Genomic DNA, 26,197 nt, shown 5'->3' on the forward strand with positions numbered 1-26,197 from the left:
CCCAAGTCTAAACTGAAGGGCATTTAGGACAGCATGGAGACAGAGAAAGAGCTCTTTCCTTCTGGGATCTCATGGAGTAGGAAGGTCAGCTGGGTGCTTTCTCTGTCTCTGAGCTAGCAGGCTTTCACCACACAACTGGGTCCTGAGTCTTCATTTGGTAAAACTGAACGGCTGGGATTTGTGTTTTTATTTTTTTTAAGTCATTAGTTTATTTACAATTTGTTTCTAGTATAAGAGTTCAAGGGTTTAATCCAAGTTTCAGATCACATTTCTTAAACTTCCTTCATTCTGTTAAAGGGATGAATTAAATGTCCCTTTTTTTTTTTTTTTTTTTTTTAAGTAGCTAGTGCCTTACTATGAAGAAAGGAGCGGCAAAGTACACAGTCATCATAACCAGTAACTGCCATTTGTTTTCCACCGAAACTGGCAAATTCTTCCCCAGCCCCTCCTTATAGCGGCTGTGAGGGACCACGGAGGTGGTGAACCTCTGGATTCTCTGGCCCAACATGCAGCTGTTGGAAGTTCTGCGAGGAATGCAGAAACGGAAGGTGGAAGAAATGGCCGTACCACCTCACTCTCCTTTCTTCACGACCTTGCTCGGGATTTGTGTTTTTAAACCAATGGTTTTACTATGGGGAACTCAAGGTCGCACATGGCTAACCAAGTGATAGCCAAGGATCACTAAGCAAATATGTCCCTTCTCCGAAACTCAAAATTGGGTAGGGCATCTTGTATTTTTATTTACTAAATGTGAGAAGTCTCGATGGAAAGGTCCCCAAAGGAGCAGGAAAGAGCAAACCCGTTTACTCTTCTATTTAATATGCTCATTTATAAGACCAAACTTTCAGATTAACGTAAATTCTCAAACGCTTGTAAGGCTAAGTTGGAGGAGTGCTGAGGTGAATCCACTTGCAGAATCCCCACGAAGATGTTACCAGGGCTATCTCCATCTAACGGGAAGGAACTGGGCTGTCTGGTCTTCCCAAACTTCCAGTCCTCTTTACTGCACGCGCGCCTTCCCGACTCTTCCCGGCCTTCCACTCGGCACGATTTCACGCACATCCCACGTGAAAAGCAGATCATTGTCGCCATGTACGATCATTATGTAGATACAGAAACTGAAGCTCCCAGACATTCAATGACCTACTCAAGGTCATACGGAGGACGAAAGGGAGTCATGTGACTGAGGTCCATGTGACTCCAGAGCCCTTGTCCCCTGTCCAGGCTTTCTGGGTCCCCGGGTGCCCATAATGCCCGCGTGTCTGTCCAGGTGGTCACTCCGGTCGAGTCTCCTCTGGAGCCGAGCCTGCAAGTGGCTAAGTCTCCTGGCCTCCTGGGCCGGGAAGAAGGAGGCTGCGATGGCGTGCCGCAGGCGCCAGGCGTAGGCCTGCAGCACCAAGGTGGCGCCCGCTAGCAGCTGCAGGGCGCCCGCAACTAGCGCAGCAGTGACACGCGGAGGTTGAGCCTGCGGCAGATGGCAGTCTTGGGACGTGAAGCGCAGCTCCCACTGGAAGGAGCGCTGCACCGAGGCAAACACGCTCTCCACCGGAGGCTGGTTGAGGACGAAGAGGATGAAGTCCAGGACCTTATATGAGGCCTTCAAAACAGAGAAAAGAATTAGGTCAGAGGAGCTCTCAGGCCATTCCTTATCCCTGTCACCTACAGAATGGGTCGAAGGAGGGGCAACTGAGACTCAGTAGCCATTAAAGCGGCACCACACAAACCTTAACTCCGTTACTCTTACTACCACTGAGCAAAGTATTTTTAGAGAAAACTAATTAAACTGGAGATGTATCAATGGCCCAGAGGGCGGAGTGACTGCCTAGCACCGGGAAAGCTCTGGCTTCTACCCAATAACGCGCACCAGGAGTGGTGCTCCACGCCTCTCATCTCAGCCTTCAGGAGGCAGAGGCAGAGGCAGATGGATCTCTGTGGATTTGGAGGGCAGCCTGTTGGGCATTATCAAATCCCAGGTTACTCAGAACTACATCGTGAAACCCTGTCCAAAAGAAGAAAAAAGCTCCACCTATCAGTGCTTATGGTATTGGTGGTCTTGTTAACGGGATTGAGAAATACCCAAGATATTAGCAATGTCCACCTCTGGGTGGGTCTCTGAGGGTGTTTTCAGGGAGAATTAGGGCATGGGGGCTCTGTACTAATCCGGGATCTATTGATGGGTCTACAACACAAAGGCCTTGTTGGAAGGAGGTACAAAGTTAGGAGATGAGGCCCAGCTGGAGGAAGCAATCACTGGGGGTGGTGGGCTGTACGTAGCCCTGGCCCCTTCCTGTAGTCCACTTCTCTGCTTTCTTGTACCTCATGTCTCCACATCTGTCTGCCAGACTCCTAGGCATACCCAGGGATGATGACTCTGAATCAAGCAAATATAGACAGAAATCCCAGGACCGACAGACCCCTCCCACCTGACTATTCCAAGAATATTCCCCCCTCCCCCGGTGCACTTACATCATATTTGACTGTGAGTGTGATTGGGACAGTGGGTAACTTCTGAGCCCAGGCTACAGCTGCTTGTGCCAAGAGGAAGGCCCCATAGTCTGAGGCCACTGTCACAGCTGTGGCTACTAGGAGCAGTGCCAGGAGCCCCAGCCTTAGGAGACAACTCAGCAGCTCTTCCTGTGACAGCTTAGGCTGGGCTGTTTGGAGCAGCCACGGAGGCGGAGAGGTCAGCAGACGTGTGGCACCAGCCTGGGCCAGCTGCCGAACCAGCTGCCGAGTCGCATAGATATTGTCGAAGCGCAGGTCAGTGAGGTAGCGGTGAAGGTACCAGGCCGATTCGCCCAGGAGGCCCAGCAGGAACAACCCGGCGACCACCCGCTGCGTGCCCAGTGCTGCCTGAGCCAGGAACTCCAGGCCAGAGAAGTCTTCCAGGATCTGCTGAGCGACCGTGCGCATGTGAAGGCGAAAGGCTGAGCCATTGCCCTCGGCCTCAAATGTCAGGCTCCGGCTGACTGCTTGGCCGGCTGGGCCCAGTTCCTTGGCTGCCTGGTGCAACTGGTAAGTGGTATTAAGCAGACTCTCCAAAGAGCCCTCAGTAACACAGCTCAGCACTCGCCCAGCTGCACGTACATTAGCTAAGACGTTTGGCACCACAGCGACAGCCAGGTTGGCTGCACTGTAGGACAGGAGCAAGCGGCGACCCTGCTCGGAGCCCAGGGTAGGCACACTGAGTGCAAACAGGCAGCGGATGGGGGGCACCAGGCCCAGGCTCAGGAAGACGAAGAGACCACAGAGAGCGGTCACCAAGGCAGGGGGTCCCAGAGGATAAAGCTGCAAAGAGACCAGCCAGTGATGAAGCAGGCCGGCGGTAAGACTGGCCAAGGAAACACATAGGAGAAGCTGGGTCAGTAGTTCCTTCCAGCTGGCTGGGACAGGCTGGGAGAAGGCGTTCCAGGCAGCCTGCAGTGGAACAGCTGCCTTGCAGATCCCCAAGCGCCAGAACTTCCACCTGTATACAACGAAATACGGGAGCCATCTGTCAAGAAGGTGTGTTCATCCTCTATCCCACCAACCAGGCTGCTACTAGACTCCTCGCATAGCCGCTGGAACCCGCACACTTTCCAGATGGACCAATCAGAGGTACTTCATCTATGGGGGGGAGGGGGGGAGGGGAGGATAACGCGAACCGAACCAATCACAGCCTTCCCCAGGAAGTCTTTACAGGGTTGTCAGTCAACAGCCCAAAGTCTGTGGAATACTTGAGCATGTGGGGCTAAGTATCTGGACGGATGCCATGATTGCAGGTTGGGGAGCAGCAGGTAAACTGTGGAGAGAGAGTGAACCTGGATGAAATAAAGAATGTAGCAAGAGCCAGGCGGTGGTGGCGCACGCCTTTACTCTCAGCACTTGGGAGGCAGAGGCAGATGGATTTCTGAGTTCGAGGCCAGCCTGGTCTACAGAGTGAGTTCCAGGACAGCCAGGGCTACACAGAGAAACCCTGTCAAGAAAGAAAGAAAGAAAGAAAAAAAGAAAGAAAGAAAGAAAGAAAGAAAGAAAGAAAGAAGAAAAGAAAGAGTGTAGCAAGAGAGTGAGGAGGCATAATTTCACACACACTCACACCCATACGCACAGTCTGTGTACCTCACTGTTAGGCCTGTTCACGTTCTTCCTTAGAGCCCAGTGTCCCCGCCCATCATTTACAGACAAGGAGACTGCCCAGTTGGCCTCTTGGGACCTTTGCTTGTCAACCGGCCTCAAATTAGTCATCAAACTAACGTTTGCTTGTTGATTGATTGATTGATTGATTGATGATTGATTGATTGATTGATTGTGTCTTACACATTTATGCCTACATGCTAACATCTTTCATTCTCCACCTCAATTTTTCTATTACATTTTCATTTTGTGGGTTCATGCTTGCATGCCCCTCTGTATATGTGTGTGTGTGTGTGTGTGTGTGTGTGTATGTATGTGTGTGTGTATTTGTCTGTGTGTGTGTGTGTGTGTGTGTGTGTGTGTGTGTAGAAGTCAGAGGACAACTCGCAAGAGTCACCGGATGAGCTACCTCTAGGATCTGCTTCTCTCCTTTCATCACGTGGGCCCTAAGGATTGAACTCGGGTTGCTGCCCTTGCTATCGGGTACTCTTATACTGACTGAGATGTCTCACGGGCCTTGTGTTCACCAATTTGACTAGACTGGCTGGCCAGGAAGCCCCAGGGGGCTGTCTCCACTTCTCCAACGCTGGAAGAGCCAGCACATTCTCTCACACCTTGCTTTCTTCACGTGAGTTCTGGGATCCAATCAGGTTCTTGTACAGAGTTCAGGGATCCAATCAGGTTCTTGTACAGTAGGCATTTTACCCTCTCTAGCCCTCAACCAAAATTCAGCAACTGCTGTGAGCTCAGCATTGGAGACACAGCAGAAGGGGATAGACTCTGGCTTCCTAGGTGCTCACACTAGTTACCCCACTTACAGCAGAGGGGAGACTACAAAGTGGCTGGCTTCAGAGGTCAGATATGAAACAAGGACGTTTTATCACTGCTGACGGCTGGATGGAGCCAGACATCCATTGCCTGCGGGTCAGCAGGACGAGTGCGCCCCCTACTGGTGCTTGTCACTACTGCACACTCACAAGTCTTCAGCACCTGTACCCCTTCCTGCCACCCCCTCCCGACTCCCAGAACATTTAGGGGTGGGACTACACACCGCTCTAACACACAGTATGATTAGTTTCAGGACATGGAACTGCTAAAGCAATAGCAAGTAGCATAAATGCTTTTAAGAACTGTAAGCCATGTCAGGTACTCAGTGAGCCGAGGCAGGGGGTGCTCCCACTCTGAACGGCACCCTCTGCACACGCCCTCTCATTCAGTTCCCACACAGCCTGCTAGCCATTGCTGTTATTTCTACCCTGCGAGGTCCCAGAAAGGTGAGGATTCACTGATCTCGCACCCCCTGTCAGTGGGCTGCTGACTTTTGCTGTGTAGCCTTTGTGTCCCAATCCCCAGACGTACCCCAAGCCGATGAGGTGTTCCGTGGCTCCCCTGCTGTTCCTCATGGTCTCTGAGGTGTTCAGGCAGCTGCTGCGGCAGCCACAGCAGGTGAAGAGGAAGTGTAGGGATAGGGAGAGTCCTGTCCCCTTCTCCTTTCTTCCGGTCAATCAGATCCTCCTGGCTGCCTCATCCTTCCCTGCCCGGGCCCCACCTCCTGGGGGCTGGAGTAGCCAGGGTGGGAGGAGAGAAACACACTTTCAAAGCAGTGCCTGTGACTCTGAGGACAGGAAAGTAAAACTAGCCCATTTCACAGAGGAAGAAATTGAGGCTCAGAGAAACCATATGGCTCACCAACAGTAACACTAGACTAAGAACTCCACTTTGCTTCCTCTGTCCCCCTTCCTAATCCCTGATTCTGGGGATGAGAACTCACAGGGGAATACAGGGACCCACATGGACTGACCCCTACTAAGGCCACACTGTGTTGTTCTTAGCCATGGTGCACAGCCATGGAAAGGGGATAATAAATGCAGCCTGCATGGAAAACAGTAGGTGCTCAATAACTGCACATGTCCCTGTAGTGATTGCCCTGAAGGTGTAATTCCAGGCCATTCTTGAAGCCCATTCCCACCTGGCATGTAGAGACTTCTCCCCAGCACCAGTCCCCATGACTGTCTACCCTAGGACTCTGTCTCCAAGAGGCCTCTTTCACTGTGGGTTGGGCTCCCTGCTAAGTAAGAAACACAGTTGACAAGATTCAAATTGCCAGCCATTCTTCCTTATAAGGATATCATGCTGGGCCATGGGGAAGTGGCCTCACATAGTACATAATTAAATGAGACACCTGCGACCAGACCCACAGAGGACTATGGGCCAGGAGCCTTCACAGGTGACAGCTTCCCACCCCCCACCCCAAGCAAAATCTTGGCGCACAGTAGAGCCCAGAAGCAGTCAGCTCTCACGCCTTACCGGGCACCCTTGTGAAACAGCTGCTCTCCTAGAGTTGGCAGCACACTGCCCGGGTAGCCCAATGGGACACTCACACTGTGGTGGGAAAATGAACAAAGTTTTAAAGACAGGAAAGAAGGAAACAAAACAGAGAAGGCAGAAAGGGAAAAGGGAGGGAGGGAGGGAGGACTCTCTCTCTCTCTCTCTCTCCCTCCATCTCACACACACACACATACACACACACACACACACACACTCTTACTCTCTCACACACACTCACACACACTCTCTCACACACACTCATACACACTCTCTGTCACACATACATTCTCTCTCTCTCTCTCTCTCTCTCTCTCTCTCTCTCTCTCTCTCTCACACACACACACACACACACACACACACACACACACACACACACACAGAGGCTTGGGTTCTCTGCTGTCTAGTGGGCTGCTAGGCTATTTAGCAGGCTTCTGTAGCAGCCCTGGCCTAGAGGTCACAGATCTAAATGCAAATGAGAGTTTTCAGTCTACTTCGCTGTATGACTTTGGCCAAGACACTGTCCCTCTCCATCTGTGTGCTCTGCTTCACAGGTGACAGCACCTTCTCCATGGGTATTCAGCAGGTGGTACATAAATGTTCATGTCATAAGCCCTCCCATCTGAGTTATAGCCTTGCCTATGTGGGCTCCAGGATGCTCAGACCTGACTGCTCAGACCAGATATCCTCCATACCATTCCCTGTCCCCCTTTTCCCCTCCCCATTCCCTCTCCAGCTTGAGACTGCAACCCATAAACCCTGGCCAGCCTTTGCCCAGCTCTGTAGCTGGTTGGTTAGGAAACAGAGGCCATTCGGGGAAGCCTCGGGTGGCTGACAGAGAGCTGGAACTCAGGGCCTGGCGAGGGAAAGGGCAGGAGATATTTTGGGGTTCTCTTAGCACATGTGGGAAGCCACCTCTACTCAGGCCAGGCTGATCTGACCTCAAGGCCCACAGCATTTGGAAGGATTTCTGAGTCACCAGAAGTCAACGGAGCTGGGCTGGGGGTGGGAATTTAATCTTGAGGGAATCAGAACCACGAGACAAAGAGGAAGTAGGGAGTCGTTAGCTGTTCCCAGGGCCACTTGGCTCACAGTCCCACAGTGTGCTAGTGTCTCTCCCTGTGCTCTTTAGCAAGGATGAGATGAGAAGGTGGCCGCAGTTCTCCTGGCTGACAATGCTGAGGTGGCTGAAACCTTACAGGCAGGCTGTGGAGATGCCTCATACTGTGAGGCATGAGCCCCTAAATCCACAGGGGAAAACTAACTGTGATGGCGGGCACTCACGGTCCCAGCCCTGGGGAGGTGGAAACAGGGCATGGGGGTGGAGTTTCCGGAGCTTGCTGGCAGGCTAGCCTGGCTGAAGGGCACCTCAGGGTTCAGTGAGCCTCTGAAGGCACTCAGATTAGTGCAACCATAAACAAACAAATGTGGACACACAAACACACATACACATCTTACCCGAGAACCTAACAGAAACAGAGTGGGAGCTGTCGGCAGGAGCCATAGAAGTTTCTAGCAATGACATTAAAACTGAAAAACATGTTGTTAATGTTTATTTGTGTGTGTGTGAGTGCATGTGTGTGTATGTATGCGTGTGTGTGTGCATGTGTGTGTATGTATGTGTATGTGTGTGTGTGCACATGTGTGTGTATGTGTGTGCATGTATGTGTATGTGTGTGTATGTGTGTGTATGTGTATGCATGTATGTGTATGTATGTGTGTGTGCATGTATGTGTATGTATGTGTGTGTATGTGTGTGTGTGTGTGTGTGTGTGTGTGTGTGTGTGTGTGTAAGCCAGAGGTCAATCTTAAGAGTTAGTTCTTTCTTTCCACAGGGGGTCCTAGAGATTGAACTCAGGGTCAGCAAGCTTGGCAGCAAGGACCTTTACCCACTTGCAGGGTAGGCCATCTTGCCTGCCCTGAAATCTATTTTTAATAAAATATTTGTCCCATTGAATATATCCCAGATATGATCTGTTTAATATGTAAGAAATACACAAAAGCATAATGGGATAATTTACATTGATTTTTATGTCATGGCAAGTGTCTGCGGGGAGTCGCTCATGCCATGCATGGCCCAAACGTTAGGTGGGAAAAATGGCGATCGCCTCTGCCACTTGAGGACGTGCTGTGGGCAGTGTTGCTCAGGGCAGCTAGAGCCCTGTGACCACTAGAGCGGAGACAGACCTTCCAGCTCAGGCTGTGTGGGGTGGGGGTGGAGCTCGAGGTCATATTCCTCCACAGGTCAGGAAGATGGCTCAGTGGAAAGCAGAGTCAGCATAGGACAGCCAGGACAGGTGGGGTGTGGGGTGAGAGTGTAGGACAGCCAGGACAGGTGGGGCCTGGGGTGACAGTGTAGGACAGCCAGGACAGATGGGGTCTGGAGTGAGAGTGTAGACAGCCAGGACAGGTGGGGCCTGGGGTGACAGTATAGGACAGCCAGGACAGGTGGGATCTGTGGTGACAGTGTAGGACAGCCAGGACAGGTGGGGTGTGGGGTGAGAGTGTAGGACAGCCAGGACAGGTGGGGCCTGGGGTGACAGTGTAGGACAGCCAGGACAGGTGGGGTGTGTGGTGACAGTGTAGGACAGCCAGGACAGATGAGGCCTGGGGTGACAGTGTAGGACAGCCAGGACAGGTGGGATCTGGGGTGACAGTGTAGGACAGCCAGGACAGGTGGGGTGTGGGGTGAGAGTGTAGGACAGCCAGGACAGGTGAGGCCTGGGGTGACAGTGTAGGACAGCCAGGACAGGTGGGGTCTGGGGTGACAGTGTAGGACAGCCAGGACAGATGAGGCCTGGGGTGACAGTTTAGGACAGCCAGGACAGGTGGGGCCTGGGGTAACAGTGTAGGACAGGCAGGACAGGTGGGTCTGTGGTGAGAGTGTAGACAGCCAGGACAGGTGGGGTCTGGGGTGAGAGTGTAGACAGTCAGGACAGGTGGGGCCTGTGGTGACAGTGTAGGACAGTCAGGACAGGTGGGGCCTGTGGTGACAGTGTAGACAGCCAGGACAGGTGGGGTCTGGGGTGACAGTTTAGGACAGCCAGGACAGGTGGGGTGTGGGGTGAGAGTGTAGGACAGCCAGGACAGGTGGGGTCTGGGGTGAGAGTGTAGGACAGTCAGAACAGGTGGGGCCTGTGGTGACAGTGTAGGACAGCCAGGACAGGTGGGGCCTGGGGTGACAGTGTAGGACAGCCAGGACAGGTGGGATCTGTGGTGACAGTGTAGGACAGCCAGGACAGGTGGGTCTGTGGGGTGAGAGTGTAGGACAGCCAGGACAGGTGGGGTCTGGGGTGACAGTGTAGGACAGCCAGGACAGGTGGGGCCTGTGGTGACAGTGTAGGACAGCCAGGACAGGTGGGGTCTGGGGTGACAGTGTAGGACAGCCAGGACAGGTGGGGCCTGTGGTGACAGTGTAGGACAGCCAGGACAGGTGGAGTCTGGAGTGAGAGTGCTGTTTACACTTTGACTCCTACATGAGCTACTCAGCTGCTAATTGTTGGTGCTATTTCATTTGCTTCTATCTGTAGCCCAGGCTACCCTGTCATGGGTAACTCCGATTGTCCTGCTTCAGTGTACTAAGCCATAAGACGACCAGTGTGCATCACCACACGCAGCTTGGTTTTTTGTGTCTCAAGAGATATAGAACCCCAGATTCTTAGATGGCACTCCTGATATTGCAGTTTAGTGACAATTGCCGGACTGGCAGCTAAGAGAAGGAAAAGGAAGCCTTGGCTGTGGGGCCGTGGGCCGCTCTGACAGGGAGAGCCATGCGCCATGACTACGAGGTCCCGTTCCTTCCAGATGCCCCACCCCTTCCCTCCCATCCCCGGGGCTGACCTGAAAAGACCGCATGGAAGGCTCTGTGTTTCTGTTGGTGGGACATGTGTGTGTGCCAACTTGGCCAAGCCATGGTGCCAGTGATGGGTCAACATTATGGATGTTTCTGTGAGGTAGTTTTTTATTAGATTAGCATTTAGGCCAATGGGTTTGAAGTAAAGGTGATGAGCCTCAGACTATGGGGTGGGCCTAGTCTAATCAGAGAAAAAGAGGCCTGGATAGAAGGGGTGGGCCTAGTCTAATCAGAGAAAAAGAGGCCTGGATAGAAGGGGTGGGCCTGATCTAATCAGAGAAAAAGAGGCCTGGATAGAAGGGGTGGGCCTGGTCTACAGCAGGTGGCATCTTCTGATCCCGTCTGCCCTAAGTACTGCACCCCAGCTTGCCAGTCCCCCACTCCCCATCCCATCAGGTGTGGGACTCACCAAGTCTCCACAGCTGTGAGCCCAGCCCAGAAACACCATCTTCCTTCCATTTTCCCATCAGTGAGATGCAGTAGCCACACCATCTGAGATTTTACCATCCACTGTTTCGCCACAGGCCAAAACCATTAACTAAACCAGAATGGACCATCTCACACAAGACCCCAATGGCTTACCAAGGTCCAGGCTGGGACCCGGGAAGCCACCTGAAGACAGACCCCAGAGAGTCAGTGAACACTGAGAACATTCCAGCCCCAGCCAAGTTCTACAACCCTGCTATCATGTTTAGCGAGCCCCAAGCAACACCAAGGGACCTTTGCTTGTGTTCTTGGAGGTATTGGGTTATTGGGACGCTGGGGCCTCCACAGAGCTCTGCCCAGACACAGTGATGTGAGCCAACAAATCTGTCCCAAGGCTGCAGTTTCAGTTGGTTATTGGGCATCTTCAGATTTGACAAATAAGACTGGGATTGGCTTGTTTGTCCTTTCTGACCTTTGGCACTCTTGGCAGGCTCCAGGGGAGCCTTAGTGTGTTCCCTGTGACTCAGTCTCTCCAGTTCCCACGCCATCATGGTGAGTGCCTCTTCTTGCCTCAGGTTTCTTTTGCTGAGGATAGACAGGCAGTTAGTAAAAGGACCAGTGATGGTCCTGAGAAAGGTGAAGATAGCTGCCACCAGCTAGACGGGACAGAAGCTGGCCATTCAAAAACCCCATTGACAGCCCAGAACCACTGTTCCACACTGTCACTCCTCCTCTGGACTCCGCACCACCCCCATTATTCTCATTTCCACAGAACCATGAGTGCCCAGCCATTGTGTTCAACGTCAACCCAATGCCACTTCCTCAGAGAAGCCCACCCAAAGCCCACAGTCTGAGTCACCGTGTCATGTGGCCATTTAAATGGTGACTGTCGTATATACGTCCCACCGCCTGTTCCCTCTGCTACATTTGAAACAGCGCATCACAGGCTAAGTGCCTGCTGAATAGACCAAGGGGAGGCATAAAGAAAGAACGGAGGTCACGTTCACACCGGCCATCAGTTCATGGGTCAAGTATTCGCTGAGCACTGGCAGTGTGCCGGAACCTGGTCCAGACTTCTGAGTTACGTCAGGGAGTCAGAGAATGGCTTTTGTTGTTTCTACTGTATAGGCTGAGGAGGGGAATAGACACCACAGCATCCCAGAGCTCAGGAAGTGTGCAGAGGGGAGACGGTGCAGGAAGGGAAGTTGGAGGTCAGATTTGCAGAAGTCGTGACCATGAATCTGGGGTTTCATTCTGAAAGGCCAAGAGTCATCATATCCAGTATTGACCAACATTCTTTATTTGAGTGCATTTTTGATCAGCAGTATCAGAAATCATGAATCCTGTGGTCCCAAGGCCGTGGTCTTCTCTGTACATGCCCTTCCTTGTTCCCTGAGGGCTACCACCATCCAGCCCCAGAGGATACTGAAGCTGATTCAGTTTTACTTTGTCACCTCCAGCTCAGGGCCCCCTCCACCACTGCTCTGGGAAAACACTGTAACTCACTTGTGCTGTATCATAAAGTGTCCATCCCTGGGATGTCCACCCTCTGGAGGAAGTGATGGCTCCACCCCCAGGTGTCAGCAGAGTCCCGAGCCACCCACTGTCCCCACATTGTGCTGTTCACAGAATGCTAGAGGCTTTTACTGGTAATAAGGACAGCAATTGTCTGCTTCCCAGCTTCAGCCTCTGGGGCAAGGCTTTCCTGGGAGGGGTGTGGGTGTGTGGGGGGGTGGTGTCTCCATCTGCACAATGTTACAGTGTCACACTGTTACAATGTTACAGCATAGTTCTGGCCTAAGACACTTTGTCCTGGTTTTCTCCGAGGACTCGAGTCCACTGACCTTCAGTTTTTTTCTCTCACCCCTGAAGACCGCGGCCTCTGCAAATAAGACTTACTGATCACGTTGGGTGGGAGTAGGGAGGACAGACCCAGTTGTCGGGATAAAAACAGCTCTGCAGCCACAGAGCCTCTCCCAAGGGCCCAGCAGAGCTGACCCAGAGCTAGGGCCTAAGAGAATCAAATGAAAGAAAAAGAACTGCAAGCATCTTGGGTGGATGTGTAAGCTGGGGTTTCTCAAACCCCCGTGGTGTGCCGCTTGGGAGGCTGGGGAGACAGCAGAGAGACTCCAGGAAGACCCGCGTCCTCCCTCCGCCTCAGGCAATGGGAGTCAACCTCTAGCTGCCTGGATCATCCACAAGGAAGGTGGTTAAACAGAGAGGGCAGAATCCAGCCTGCTGTGAACAGCTGTGACACCTGGCCTGGAGCTTTGCAGTCACAAAGCCACTCCAGTCTCTGGAGTGGTGATGTCGCCAGAGACCTAAAGCCAATGGTGGCCATGAGCATCAATACCCCCGACCCCAGGTGTGCAAAACAAATGCCATTTCAGCTTTGTTCCTGATGACTGAAGTGGACTTTCCTGCACCCTGGCCACAGACCAGCTCGGGGAGAAAAGCCTTTTCCGACAGACAGCGGGGCGCAGGAGATGGCTGGCTTTGAAACACATGAGAAAGGAAGAGAAGGTGCCGCAGACAGTGAGCCCGTGGCCCCCGTGAACCACTGGAGGTCACCCTTGCTTGCTGCCTCCTATCAGATCACAGGAAAGAATGGCTTGATCAGCTTGTAGGATCCTAGCAGCAAGTGACAGCAACAGTCCTCTGGGGGAGGCCCAGCTGGAAAAAGAAGTCCCTAGCAGGGCTCAGAGGGTTTGAACTGTGTTGTTGGTCAAGGCGGGTGGCAGTGCGGTGACATTGGCAGCGTGGGTGTTGGCCCAGTCTGGGAAGGTGCCCAGCTGGAAGATGGTCTGTGCCCAGGTGTTCATAGCCAGGCTGAGCAGCAGGACGCCCATCAGGTTCATCAGGAGGCCGGTCCGCACCTGCAGTGGAGACCGAGCGAGCTGAGCAGATGGAAGATGCTGGCCCAGCCAACAGCTGGCAGTGCATAGCTGGCCATACTAGAGCCAGCCACAAGTATAGGCCACAGATGCTTCCCAGGACCTGGGCTGGCCCCCAGGGCAGGTGACACTCCCTCCATTAAGGGTCACTAGGTGTCAGGCATCTGGCTACACGATGGCCATGGGTTATGCCAATTAACCACAAGGCCACTTCAACAAAGTTATCAATTTCCCCTCAAGACACAGAAAGGCAAGCCTTGTCCAATAGTCTTAGTTGATCACTAGACCCCTCCCAACACTCAGCACACACATGTAGACACAGGTACACATGCATGTTCACATGCGTACATAGGCACAAGTGTGTACAAGTACACACACACTGGAGGTACAGTTAAGGGAAGTGTTTTCTTTTTGAAACAGGGACTCGTAGCCTAGGCTGGCCTCAAGTTCACCATGTAGCTGAGGTTGGCCTCGAATTCCTGATCTTCTTGCCTCCAACTTCCAAGAGCTGGGATGACAGCTAACCTGCCTATCTGATGTCTCTACCAACATATTTTAAAAGTGCCTGGATTTATGACTTTCTCTCTTCTGTCACTATGAAACTGAGAAGTTGTTAGCACACTAAAACATGGTGGCATTTGTAGTCCCTGGAATCTGTGTTTCTGGGTCACGTTCACTTATATTTGACTCCAGAATAAACCATCTCTGCCTCATTGAGGTGACAGCTGTTTTTGCTTTTGAAAGCTTGCAAGTTCAAGGCCATCCAGGGTCACAAAAATGAAATATCTCGATTGCTTTGCACCTGCTTTCTGAAAGCCCAGACCCAGCCCTGCGTCTAATAACCCCATTCCTGTCTGAACCCACCCAGTCTCAGCAGCCCCTGATCCTGTGCATCTGGTGATATGGAGTGAAGCCATTTCCCTACTTCAGACATTTTCACGTGCTGTGCTGTCTGCCTGGAGAGCCTCACTCCACCCCCAACCCCACAGGGCCATGGCTCTTTGCAAGGCTGGTGAGTCATTTTCACGGAGCACGGTCCGGGCCACGTCATTGTTCTATTTAAATCTCTGGCATCTTGTATCATTTTTTTTTCACTTAGAAATTCTGAAATTCACACTATTTTTAATACTCTTCCAGTTTGACTCCAGCCACAGAAAGTACCTACCCTCCCAGGAAGGAGACGGCTGCGTCTCCTGCAGTGCTGCCCTCCAGTGGCCGGATCACATATTACACTAGGCAAACCCGACTAAGGAAAGAGGCCAGGAGGGAATGCTTTCCTCAGCTTCTCCCTGACTCTCTCCCTCTGTTTCCCTTTATGACTTTCTCTCTTCTGTTACTATGAAACTGAGAAGTTGTTAGCACACTAAAACATGGTGGCATTTGTAGTCCCAGGAATCTGTGTTTCTGGGTCACGTTGGGGGTCTTATGTCTGCTTTGGTAGACTTTCCTCAGCTGTGTGAGCCGAGGATGCATGGGGTAATGGTGGTTTTGGACAGAGGAAGAGGAGGAGGAGAAAAAGAAGGAGACAGAGAAGGAAGAGGCAGAGGAGGAGGAGGAAGAGGAGAAAGGAAAAGAAGGAAGAAATGACAGAAGAAAAAAAAAAAACCCTGGAGCATAAAGCAGTGATTCTCAACCTGTGGGTTGCGACCCCTTGGGGGGTTGAATGACCCTTTCACAGGAGTTGCCTAAGACCACCAGGAAATACAGATGTTTTACGTTATAATTCTTAACAGCTAACAAAACTACAGTTATGAAGTAGCAGTGAGAATAAGCTTATAAGAGCAGGGGGTCACCACAGTATGAGGAACTGTATTAAAAGGTTGAAACATTAGGGAGGCTGAGAACCACTGGTATAGAGGAAGAGAAAAATAGAGGAAGAGGGGGAGGGAGGAAGGGGGAGGAGGAGAGAAAGGAGAGGAGGATGAGGGGACGAGGAGGAGGACAGCTCTCAGTGGGGAGATTCATATGGGGCACGGAACAGACTGGCAATACTGGCTGTATCTGGCCGTCACCCACCCCTCCTCTTGCCTCCTCTTCCCACTGCTGGGAAGGCCCATACTTACCATGTCTTTGACCAGCAAGTGTCCAGTGGAGAAGGCAATGGAGTTGGGGGGTGTTGAGACCGGCAGCATGAAGGCATAGGAGCAGCCGACCGTGCCTGGGATCATCAGGTACAAGGGGTGCACATGCAGTCGGATGGCCTGGGCGGAAGGAGTCCCAGTGAGAAATCGAGACCATTGGAAAGAGAGTGTCATAGTGACAGAACTGTAGAGCCATGTGAGAAGAAGGACAGAGACAGAAATGTAGACGGATGCACAACACATGTGACATGCAGTTTTAGGGAAATGGAAGAATTTAAGGTCAATGATGATAGACCCACAATGCCTTTGACCAGGGAACAGGCAAAGGAACTTATTTAGAACCCTCCTTCCCATATGCCTGAGCCTGTGGTCCCAGCTCCTCCAGAGTAACAGATCCAGGGGTCTCAGTGGGACCCAAGACACTGTATCTCTCTTATGTTCCCAGGAGCCCAGGCTGGAGCTGGTCCAGGGCCATAAGCTGAGAACAATAGTTTCACATAACCAGGCTTGGCCCTTCTGTAATCTATGGCATCTTAGAAGCTGCCACGTGGCACCTTTGGTCAAGGCCTGGCTGGAGCTGAGGGAGCAAGCACTGTCCTAAGGTGGAGAGTTCAGTGAGACTTGGTCTCAGATGCTACCTACCCTCCAGGCTGACTGCGTCTCTGAACATCCCTTAGAGGGAATTTCTGCAAACCGGAAATGTGGACATTTTCTCGCTAGGCTCTGTCATCATCCTCAGTCTGTAGATATTTTGATTTTGATGAGAAGCCACATTGCAATGGCCTTTACTGGTATCTTTTCTAGGAACTGCCAGTTACAGACTCACAGGCTTTGAGCTCCTTCCCCTCCCTCACACCATCTCAGAGAATTCCCATCTCCAACTGTTACCAGGTGCCCTAGACTTCAGAACAGGGTCTGATTAATCCAATCGCACTCAGCAAGGGCTTGAGGACTCCAGGATGCCCATACTGAAGGCAATTTGCTTGCATCCAGCACAGTTTCCAGTGTTCATGTTCTTCCACCTAGGAACTCCAGGCTGAAGCTTGTCTTGATGTTAGCAGCATGTGCACACAAGGTGAGAATCAGCTGCTGGTGACAGCTTTATAGAAATGTCTGCCTGTCCATTAGGACAGACCTTACACACTCTAACCATGTAGGGCTTTCTGGAAATGTCTGCGGGACCATTAGGACAGTGCTTAAACACTATCCATTTACAGCGGAATCTGTTTCAGGGGTTGGAAAAAAAAAAAAAGAACACAGTCTGTGGCTGATACAGTGTCACCTCAATTAAAAATAGAAACATAACAAAGAGATAAGGAGGTAAAGCCAAGCCCCCTCCAAAGGTAGCAACACTGTTTCATTTTATCAGTTTTGGGTTCTGTGAGGTCCTATGGCTTGCTTTTCTCCAATCTGTTTAACTATAAAACAGAAATCCCTAGTTTCCTAATACCTACCCACCCTCCCTCCTTTTTCCCTCCTTTGAGGTAGCATTTCTCTATGTAGCCCTAGCTATCCTATCTACGCTTACTATATAGACCAGGCTGGCCTTGAACTCACAGAGATCTGCCTGCTTCTGCCACTCGAGTGCTGGGATCAAAGTTATGCACGGGGAGATCAAGTTGACTTTTTAGCCCCAGAATGAAATCTATCTGCTGGCAGTGTGCGCCCTTAGCTAGTGCCCTTAGCTCGTCCTGGCTGGATCTCTGCCAAGCGTTGGTCTCCTTGCATGCTGGCTCACTTCCTCTTGCTCTTTCTTCCTGCCTAGCTTCCTCGGGATTTTTTTTTTTTTTCCTTTCTGAGTCCATCATAGATTGCAGGGCTGTCCTGCATCTTTCTGTGCCCCAGGAATGGCTGGGGTGAGTAGGGACTTGCAGGTAGAAGATTTACTGGATCTTGCTTGCCTAGCAAAAGAGGGTTCTGCATAAATCACCCTGAACCACGCCCCCCCCAACCCCAGTCCATCTGAGACTAGCTAGCGCCTTTTATAGCAGAGGGTCTCAACAGGCTGAGACTTGTCCTCCCAGGAGACTCTTTGCAATGTCTGGTGACATCTTGGATTGCCACTGTTACAAGGTGCTGCTGGCTTTTAGTGGGTGGAAGGTGGAGAATGCTCTGACATCCCACAATTTGCAGGGGAACCCTTTCTTGCAGAAAAATTTTAGACTAAAACAGAAGGCAACAGGACTGTGGCTGGACCTTCTCCTGTGCTGGTCTGGTGACTCGAGGATTTCCATGGAACCCAAATCCTTTCTCTTCCTGAGAAACACAGGATGTCCTCTTGAGTTAACTCTCCTACAATGGAACTACCCCACTTCTTAGGTATTCCTTTAAGAAAGAAGCCCCTGTCCTTTGTGAACTGGCTCTGTGGTTCAAGCTCTCTTGTGCATTCTGGAAGCAAGCAGGACAGCTGGAGCCTCAGGGAACCTCGGTAGCAGGGGACTCGGAGTTGGGCCACAGGGATCCTCACCAGCTCTGCCAGGACCGGCAGGAAGATGATGATGGTGGCCGTGTTGCTGGCAAACTCCGTGAAGAAGGCGATGACCACGGTGATGAGCAGCACAGCCAGCAGGGGGGGGACATGCTCCAGGGGGTGCAGCTGCCCGCCGATCCATGCTGACAGCCCCGACTCCTGTGAGCAGACAGACATACCTTCGATCTCAGTCCACCCAGCACTGCCCTTCACAGGCAGCTTCTAGTGCATGCTCTGTCACCACATGTTCTACAGGCCATGGCCCAGGGGACTCCATGATCTATTTGGTTAGAAAGCAGAGTCTCTGTTTCCATTTGGGTCTAGCACCCAAAGTTCCAGCTTGAGTGAGAGAGGGAACCAGATGGGCCCTTATGGCTAAGTCACCACTCATATCTTCCATAAAAGAATGAAGTATTGTTACTACACGATGACACATTACTATGTATAGAATATATTATATCCCATATAAGATTTGTAATATAAGACATACATAATAGTTTAAATTATCAACTTGACACATTTTAGAACCACCTGGGAAGAGAGGGATGGTCTAGATCAGACTGGCCTGTGGGCAAGTGTGTCAGGTATTGATTTAATTGTGCCAACTGATGTGGGAAGGCACAGCCCATTATGGGCGGAGCCATTCCTTAGGCTTGGGTCCTGGACTATATAAGAGTAGAGAACCCATGCTGTGCACAAGTATGCACTCACTCATTGTTTCTTTCTGATTATGGGCAGAATGTGACCCACCCCCTTAGGCTCCTGGACTTTAACTTTTGTGAATAGAAGTAAATTCATTATCACTTAAGTTGCTTTTGGTTTTTTTTTTTTTTAAATCACATCAACAGAAAAGAAAACAGAGACAGCATATGTCTGATATAGCAAATGTGACACAATGTTATTTATGATAGAGTATGAGTAGCCCTAAAGACGTTTTTTTTTTTTTTTTTCACAATGATGATTAACCAACATTGTAGCCACAAGAAGCCAATCTGAACATGGTCTCATTAGTCACCATCCTAAGAATCACCATTATCAAGGCTGGACACCTGCTGGCATCTGCTGACTCCTCCCTGCCATTCTGTCCCTGTTTTACTGACGAGGAAAAATTCTTGTGACTTTCCCAAGGTCCCATAGCAGTGACTGAGATACCCACCTGAATCCATATGAACTTCTAGAAACTCCCCTATGATCTCCACCTTCCTCCAGAGAAGCTGGTCTGTCACATGACCCTTTAATGACCCTTTCATGAGTAATGCCCACCCATGGGAGGTGGAAGCTGGAGGATCCCATCCCACTTTAGGGCTCTTCCTGAGAAAGGTAGCAGATCTGTAGGTTTAGGGGCTCAACCAAGGCAGAGTTGGATGAGCCCAAACGCTGAGAATCAAATCATCATGTATGAGAGGTGCTTGAGGCCTGCTCATTCACGGTGTGTGCAACAGTCACTGCTCATTCTGAAGTTATAGTTCTTATTAATGTATTTATTTACCTTTGCAAGGCTGGATACTAAACCCAGAGCTTTATACATGTAAGGCAAGTACTCTACAACTGAGCTCTACCTGCAGGCCACACTTTCTTTGCTACTTTGGTTCTAAGTTGCCCAGGCTAGCCCTGAACTCACTCTGTAGCCCAGGCTAGCCTTCAACTTTTGACATTCCTATCTCACTCTCTTGAGTAGCTGGGATTGCATGCCTGAGTCACCATATCTGTCTTTAGAAGGTTCCTTGATAGATTTGGGGCACAGAAGTTATTGTCCAGACAGAACAACACATTTGCTTCTCTGATTTACCTTAGCGATTACTTCCAGGGCCAGAGAAATAATAGCGTAAGAAGCTGGATGTGTTGGCTCACACCTTTATTCTGGCATTTGGAAAGTAGAAAACAGAATGTTCAAGAGTTCAAAGTCAGCCTTGGCTACATAGCAAGTTCCAAGCCAGTCAGGGATATAAGAGTCTCTATCTTAACAAGCCAAAACCAAAGAACCAAAAACAAGTGACAGTTTAGACATATGTCACCCTAGGAGAGTCCTTGTAGTGTTAAGGCATTTTCTGCCACCTGTAGAGTTCTGTGAGAGGCTGGAGCAGCCTTCCTTGCTACAGGGAGCATAGGGTATCTGGTGCTCCCTCAAGCCATGGTCTGGCACATTGTGCACTGCTTAGAGAGCCTGTTAATGACCAGGCAAGTGTCCAGTCAAGAGCTTCCTGTGGCCTGGCCTCCGAGTGAGAGGACCCTTGCCAACCACTGCCTTGACTTGGGCTTCCAAATGGAAGGCATCTTCTTCTTCTCAGCTCCCTACGGTTCTGCTGGGGACACTAAAGAGATTTTTTTTCAGCCCTTTTCAATTCCCCCAGGAACCGTGGGCTTGGTTTCCTTAGAAACACAGCCCCCCAAATTCCTCGGGAGGCCAGAGACCAACAGCAGCCAGAACTAAGGGACTGTGCTTAGCTGGGTTAAGTGTGCTTCCCAGGTAACCCTTCACCATCCCTGTGACTCAGTTTCCTTAGCTTTAGACCAGAGTTTATAAGGGAGAAAAGCAGCTGATCTAAAAGACTTAGCACAGTGTCTGGGCATCATGAGTAATACATGGCCAGAGGTCACTCAAGGTCACCCGATGTCTGTGGGAAGAACTCAGAGCTGATTGACCCAGTGGCTGTCAGACTGTGTTCCCTAGAGACTCTAGAGGTGACCAGCAGACCCAATGGGGTCACTTTGCAGAAGGTGATGGAGGGACATTGAGATACCAGGGTGGTGTTTTTCTTCCCTCTCTTTTCTTCAGCCAGACCCTTATTATTATGCTCTCATCTCTGCATAGTGTGGTTCTCATAGTGAGCATAGTGTGGCCATATTTCTTAAGGATGGTTCAAATCCAGTGCTCAAAATCCCAAGTCTCTGAGGGATTAGGAGATGGGCAGGCAGACAGACAGGAAGAAGGGCTACAAGTGGATACCAAGGGTGACAAGCCTCCCATTTCTTCCTCACCCTCCTGACCTGAGACAAAAGCCCCACAGGTTAAAACAAAGCTCTGGTGGCTTTTCCTCTTGACAGTAGTCTCCCACCCCAACTCCCATGGCTGATGGACCAGGCCAACAAGTACCAGGCTAGACCAGGATGTACTTACCCCAAAGTGGTGCCAGTTAGCCTCTCTGTTTTTGTCCAAACTGACCAACCTTGAGTTGGGGGGAGGGGTGTGCCTTAAAGCCCCTTAAAACCCTAACCCTCATGGAGAGACTGCACTTTAGCTTCCCAAGTCCCTACTATGCTCTTGTTCTGTGAAGTCTCTCTCTCTCTCTCTCTCTCTCTCTCTCTCTCTCTCTCTCTCTCTCTCTCTCAGTCTCCCTCTGTCTTCGTCTCCTTCTCTGTCTCTGTTTCTCCTTCAGTCTCCTTCTGTCTCTCTCTCTGTCTCTCTCTCTTGGTGTTTGTGTGTGTGTATGTGTGTGTGTGTGTGTGTGTGTGTGTGTGTGTGTGTGTGTGTATACATGAGTGTTCCTCACCCCTAAAGAAAAAAAAAAAAACTTTTTTTCCCAGAAAACTCTGCTACCATCAGCTGTGTTTGAGATTTTCCCTGCTGCTACTTGTCCGGCTCAATTTCCCCCCTGCCTTTTAATTCTTTGAGTGGCAGAGAAAACGAACCTAATCAAGGCCACAAGAATGTAACACTGGGGGCCTGGGAAATCTCTCTAAAACACAGCAGACTCAGCTCAGCAAACTAATTCTTAGAAGAAACAAAGCAAGCTTGAGTAAAGAGAAGGCTGCTCTGTGTGTGTGTTGGGGGGGGGGGGGGAGGCGGAACATTTAACCATTGTAGCACATAAGAGCTCTGTGGCCTTAGATAAGTGACCTAACATCTCTGTTCCCCCACTTCTTTAAGGACTCTGAGCATTAATGGGTGTCTGTAAACATGGCTCAGGAAAGAATTTGTTTTTTTTTTAAGTAATCTGATAAGCAATAGAGTGTTTTCCTCCAAGCTGGGCGTTTCCCCAAGTACTTTGCTAATATTAATTTAATTTCTATGACCATACATGAAGTAGGTGGTGCGATCGTTCCCATAGTATGGTTGAAGAAACCGAGGCACAGGGAACTTGTGCTGGCTAGTTTTATGTCAACTTGACACAAGCTAGAATTATCTGAAAGGAGGGGACCTCAATTGAGAAAATGCTTCCAAGCTGTAAGGCTTTCTCTGTGTAGCCCTGGCTGTCCTGGAACTCACTCTGTAGACCAGGCTGGCCTCGAACTCAGAAATCCGCCTGCCTCTGCCTCCCAAGTGCTGGGATTAAAGGCATGCGCCACCACCGCCCGGCTGTAAGGCATTTGAGATGGCTGGGGGAGGACTTAGCCCATTGTGAGTGGGGCCACCCCTGGGCTGGTGATCCTGAATTCCTAAGAAAGCAGGCTGAGTAAGCCATGCGGAGCAAGCCAGTAAGCAGCATCCCTCCATGGCCTTTGGACCAGCTCCTGTCTCCCATCACCCTGTTTGAGTGATGAGCTATTTCCTGGAAGTATAAATTGAAATTGTCCCATTCCTCCCCACTTGCTTTGGTCATGGTATCTCATCATGGCAATAGTAACCCTGACTAGACTAGAGTCAACAGATACGCTCTGAGCTTGGGCTCTATCTTATCGTTCTGGGAGTCACACACCACCATTAACAGGTCACACAGAAAAGCCGATTGTGATTTCCAGCAGAAGTTAGAAAATACCTCTCTGTCTGCCTCCAGGACTCACTGCCTCTGACTTAACCTCCTGGAGCCTGGTGGATTTGTTCGTAAGATGTGATTTACACGCGTGAGGTACCAGTACAAGAGCAGACACTAGACAGTCACCTGCCAGCAGCTATGGCAGCTTCGAGGTTCTATGTGCTCATGGCAATAGCAGGGATCCACTCTCTTCCAGAAACTTCTCTGGGGGCATTAGCTTGTCACACTAGTCGCCCTGGCTCAACCCAGATCTTCTGAGCACTGGGGTGGCTAATCTTCATAGTCAACTCGATTGAACTTGAAATCGCCATGGAAACACACCTCCAGGTGTGTACATGAGGATGTTTCCAGAAAGATTTCACTGAGAAGACCTGCCCCATAGGCTGCGGTCCTGACTGCATAGGAGAGCAACCGAATACCTTCAGCCCTCTGCTTCCTGACTGTGGATACAATGTAACCAGCTGCCACATGCTCCTGCCCTCCTGCCTCCCTTGCTACCATGAACTGTGTCCTCAAACCACAAGGCAGAACAGAATAAATTCTTCCTTCCCTCCTTTCTTTCTTCCTTTCGGTTTCCTACATCAGGGAGTTTGTCCCAGTAAATATGACAATGGCTAAAGCAAGGGTCACTAAGTATCAGCTACTCCTGGGTGCCTGGAACAGTGGTGGAAAGGAGGGGTGGCTTCATACTTTCCTGATGGAGAGGGCCCCAAGCAGCAAGCAGAGTAATTTGGGAGTCACTGGGTACCAAGAGGGGGAGGGGCAGGGAGTTGGGCTTTAAGGGACATGGCTTCAATCTCTAAGGAATCAAGACCTGAAGATCAAGGACTCAGATCACAGTGAAAGGTCATTGAAGAAAGGTCATTTCTGGAGTGGAAATGAGGCTGCCTGGCTGATGAAGAGCAAGGGGCCATTGAGCTGCAGGGGGAAGGAAAGAGGAGCTGTGTACACTGGCAGGGAGGGAGGCAGGGGCCGGATGTGTCTGGCTCCCTGTAGAGGTTCAGGGAAACCTTCAGCCCAGCGCTGGAGTAGAGGGGTGTTTAGTGTGCTTTGCAGCAGGTGGCCTGAGGAAGCCACAGGTCCGGGCCCACCAGTCCTCCAGCTAGGAATCCACAAGCCTTGGGCAGCCTGATGCAGCCTGGTGAAGGCCCTGGACAGGGCCCAGAAGCCAGGAGGTGTCACAAGCTTCCTGGTGGCTCCTGGGCCAGATTATGCCGCCGAGGGAGGGATGGAGCTGGGGTGAGGGGCAGCTGGTGGACAAAGGTTTCTCTGAGTGCAAACCCTGGCTGGCTGCCCAGCACTGGCCTCCCAGCATGCACTATGGCCCTGCATCTCAGCCCCAGAGGCAGTGCCTCTCCACCAATCCCCCCGGAGGTACAGGGTCTCCAGCAGCTCCTGCTACAGGCCCAGGCTGTGCCAGTCACTAGCCACTGAATTGTGTAGGCCTGAGCTTCCCCACTCCCCTTCACTGGCCCTTTCTCTAATGTCTAATCCAAATAGCAAACCACATTAGGCTGTGTCCTAAGTACTCTCTCACTTTATAACATTATTGTGATGCATGCAGGAGGCTGCCTCATCATTCCCATTTTACGGATGGGGAAATTGAGACCCAGAAGATTTAATAACTTGACCAAGGTCACACATAAGAAAAATCTGTGATTCTAATGAAGACAGTCTGGTCCTACTGCATGGCCTGACCCTCCAAACCTGGACAACATACTACTTCCTCTAGTAAGCCTTCCCAGGTACACCATGTGAGAAGGTTCAGCCTTCCCTATTTCAGAGACCTCCTTAGCCGGAGGTGGAGCTGATTCTCAAGTGCTAGGCCTGGAGTCTCTTGGTGCTGCCCTTCCCTGGCTAAGCAAACAGTGTTAGCAATTGGTTCCTCTATCTTTAAAATAGGGATAGCCACTGAGGACATACCTCAGATGCATGATGTCCTGGGTTTGCTCCCTAGTACTGCATAAAACAGCCATGGTGACAGATGCCTGTAATCCCAGAATTCAGGAGGTGGGGGCTGGAGGATCAGGAGTTCAAGGTCATCCTTGGCTGTGTAGCAAGTTTGATGCCAGACTTGGCTACATGAGACTCTGTCTCAATGGACTGGAGTGGAATGGGATGGGAGGGCCTGGAGTAGACTGGGATAAAATGAGATGTGCTGGGCGGGGCTAGAACAGCAGCTGTGAGTCAGGGGTTTTCTGAAGACAATGAGTCACTGCTTGGAAAGCCCCTCAGCCTGGCATCTGAGCTCTGTAGAGCATGTGTGAGGCTTCTAGACCTCAGAACCAAGTCTAGCTTGGGTCACTGCTCCTATGCAGAGCTTCTGGAGACTTAATTTATCCACTGCCTCACTTTTCCTATCTGTAAAACGGGGATAGAAATATTCCTTCCATCCTAGGGCCAGGGGTCAGGATTAAATGAGATGGTCCCTCAGATGCATTGTTGGTATGGGGGGCTGACTGACCCTGACCTCACAGGTGAACAAGCTTGACATTGAAAGTAGGTAAGGCCGGGCAGTGGTGGCAGGCGCCTTTAATCCCAGCACTTGGAAGGCAGAGGCAGGCGGATTTCTGAGTTCGAGGCCAGCCTGGTCTACAGACTGAGTTCCAGGACAGCCAGGGCTACACAGAGAAACCCTGACTCAAAAAACCAAAAAAAGAAGAAGAAGAAGAAGAAGAAGAAGAAGAAGAAGAAGAAGAAGAAGAAGAAGAAGAAGAAGAAGAAGAAGAAGAAGAAGAAGAAGAAGAAAAGAAAGTAGGTAAGGTTGAAACTGCTCCTAGGAGCTTCACTGCCTGGGTGGTGCCTACCCTGGTCCCAGCCTGCCTCAGAGCTCAAGTCTCAGAAATTGCCAAACCAGAACCGAAGCCACATTGTTTTAAGGAGCCACGTTGTTATACATTGTTATACATTGTTATTAACTCTCCCTACCGTAGGAGAATGAGTTTCTATTTCCTAAACCTAATGTGTCCGGGAAAACATATTTTTAACCTGTTCTGATCCTGTGACCCCGTGATGTATGACCGCCCTTGGCCTTGCTGAAGTCATGAGCCCATGGTCATCCTTTGCCTTACAAAAGCCCCACATTTTCAAGGCATCTTGATCAATACCCACGACCACCTGCGTCACGATTTATGATCACCATTCCCCATAAAAGGGACCCCAAAAAAGCCAGTGAGGAGCTGCTCACTGAAATCTTGACCTGGGGTGAGACCACCAGCTGGCCAGGCCCAGGCTCAACTCTAAAAGAAAGCTAGATTCCATCAGACAGCTGTGGAATTGGTCTTTCTCCTCACAGATTTGGGTTCAGAAATCATTGAGAACCGCCCTCAATATCTAACCCT

General features: G+C 50.7%; 2 protein-coding genes and 1 pseudogene across 2 annotated transcripts in view; all 3 read right to left on the reverse strand.

The window, feature by feature from the left end:
• Positions 1-287: 287 nt before the first annotated feature.
• LOC117704506 (cytochrome c oxidase subunit 7C, mitochondrial pseudogene) lies at positions 288-639 on the reverse strand (annotated as a pseudogene).
• Positions 640-943: 304 nt separating this feature from the next.
• Positions 944-5,660, reverse strand: Ocstamp (osteoclast stimulatory transmembrane protein). The gene is given in 5 exon segments (XM_034495936.2): positions 944-1,158; positions 1,160-1,273; positions 1,275-1,597; positions 2,467-3,466; positions 5,473-5,660. Coding segments are annotated over 5 exon segments (1,560 nt in total). The 5' UTR covers positions 5,517-5,660; the 3' UTR covers positions 944-1,079.
• A 6,334-nt stretch (positions 5,661-11,994) lies between these two features.
• Slc13a3 (solute carrier family 13 member 3) overlaps positions 11,995-26,197 on the reverse strand; it is a 67,216-nt gene continuing 53,013 nt past the window's right edge. The window contains exons 11-13 of the mRNA XM_034496813.2: positions 18,160-18,321; positions 15,675-15,812; positions 11,995-13,593 (exon numbers count right to left, since the gene is read on the reverse strand). Of these exons, the coding sequence (XP_034352704.1) occupies positions 13,417-13,593; positions 15,675-15,812; positions 18,160-18,321 (477 nt within the window). The 3' untranslated portion in view covers positions 11,995-13,416. The remainder of the gene's footprint in view (positions 13,594-15,674; positions 15,813-18,159; positions 18,322-26,197) is intronic.

Source organism: Arvicanthis niloticus, chromosome 2 (genome assembly GCF_011762505.2).
Source record: "Arvicanthis niloticus isolate mArvNil1 chromosome 2, mArvNil1.pat.X, whole genome shotgun sequence".
NCBI lineage: Eukaryota > Metazoa > Chordata > Mammalia > Rodentia > Muridae > Arvicanthis > Arvicanthis niloticus.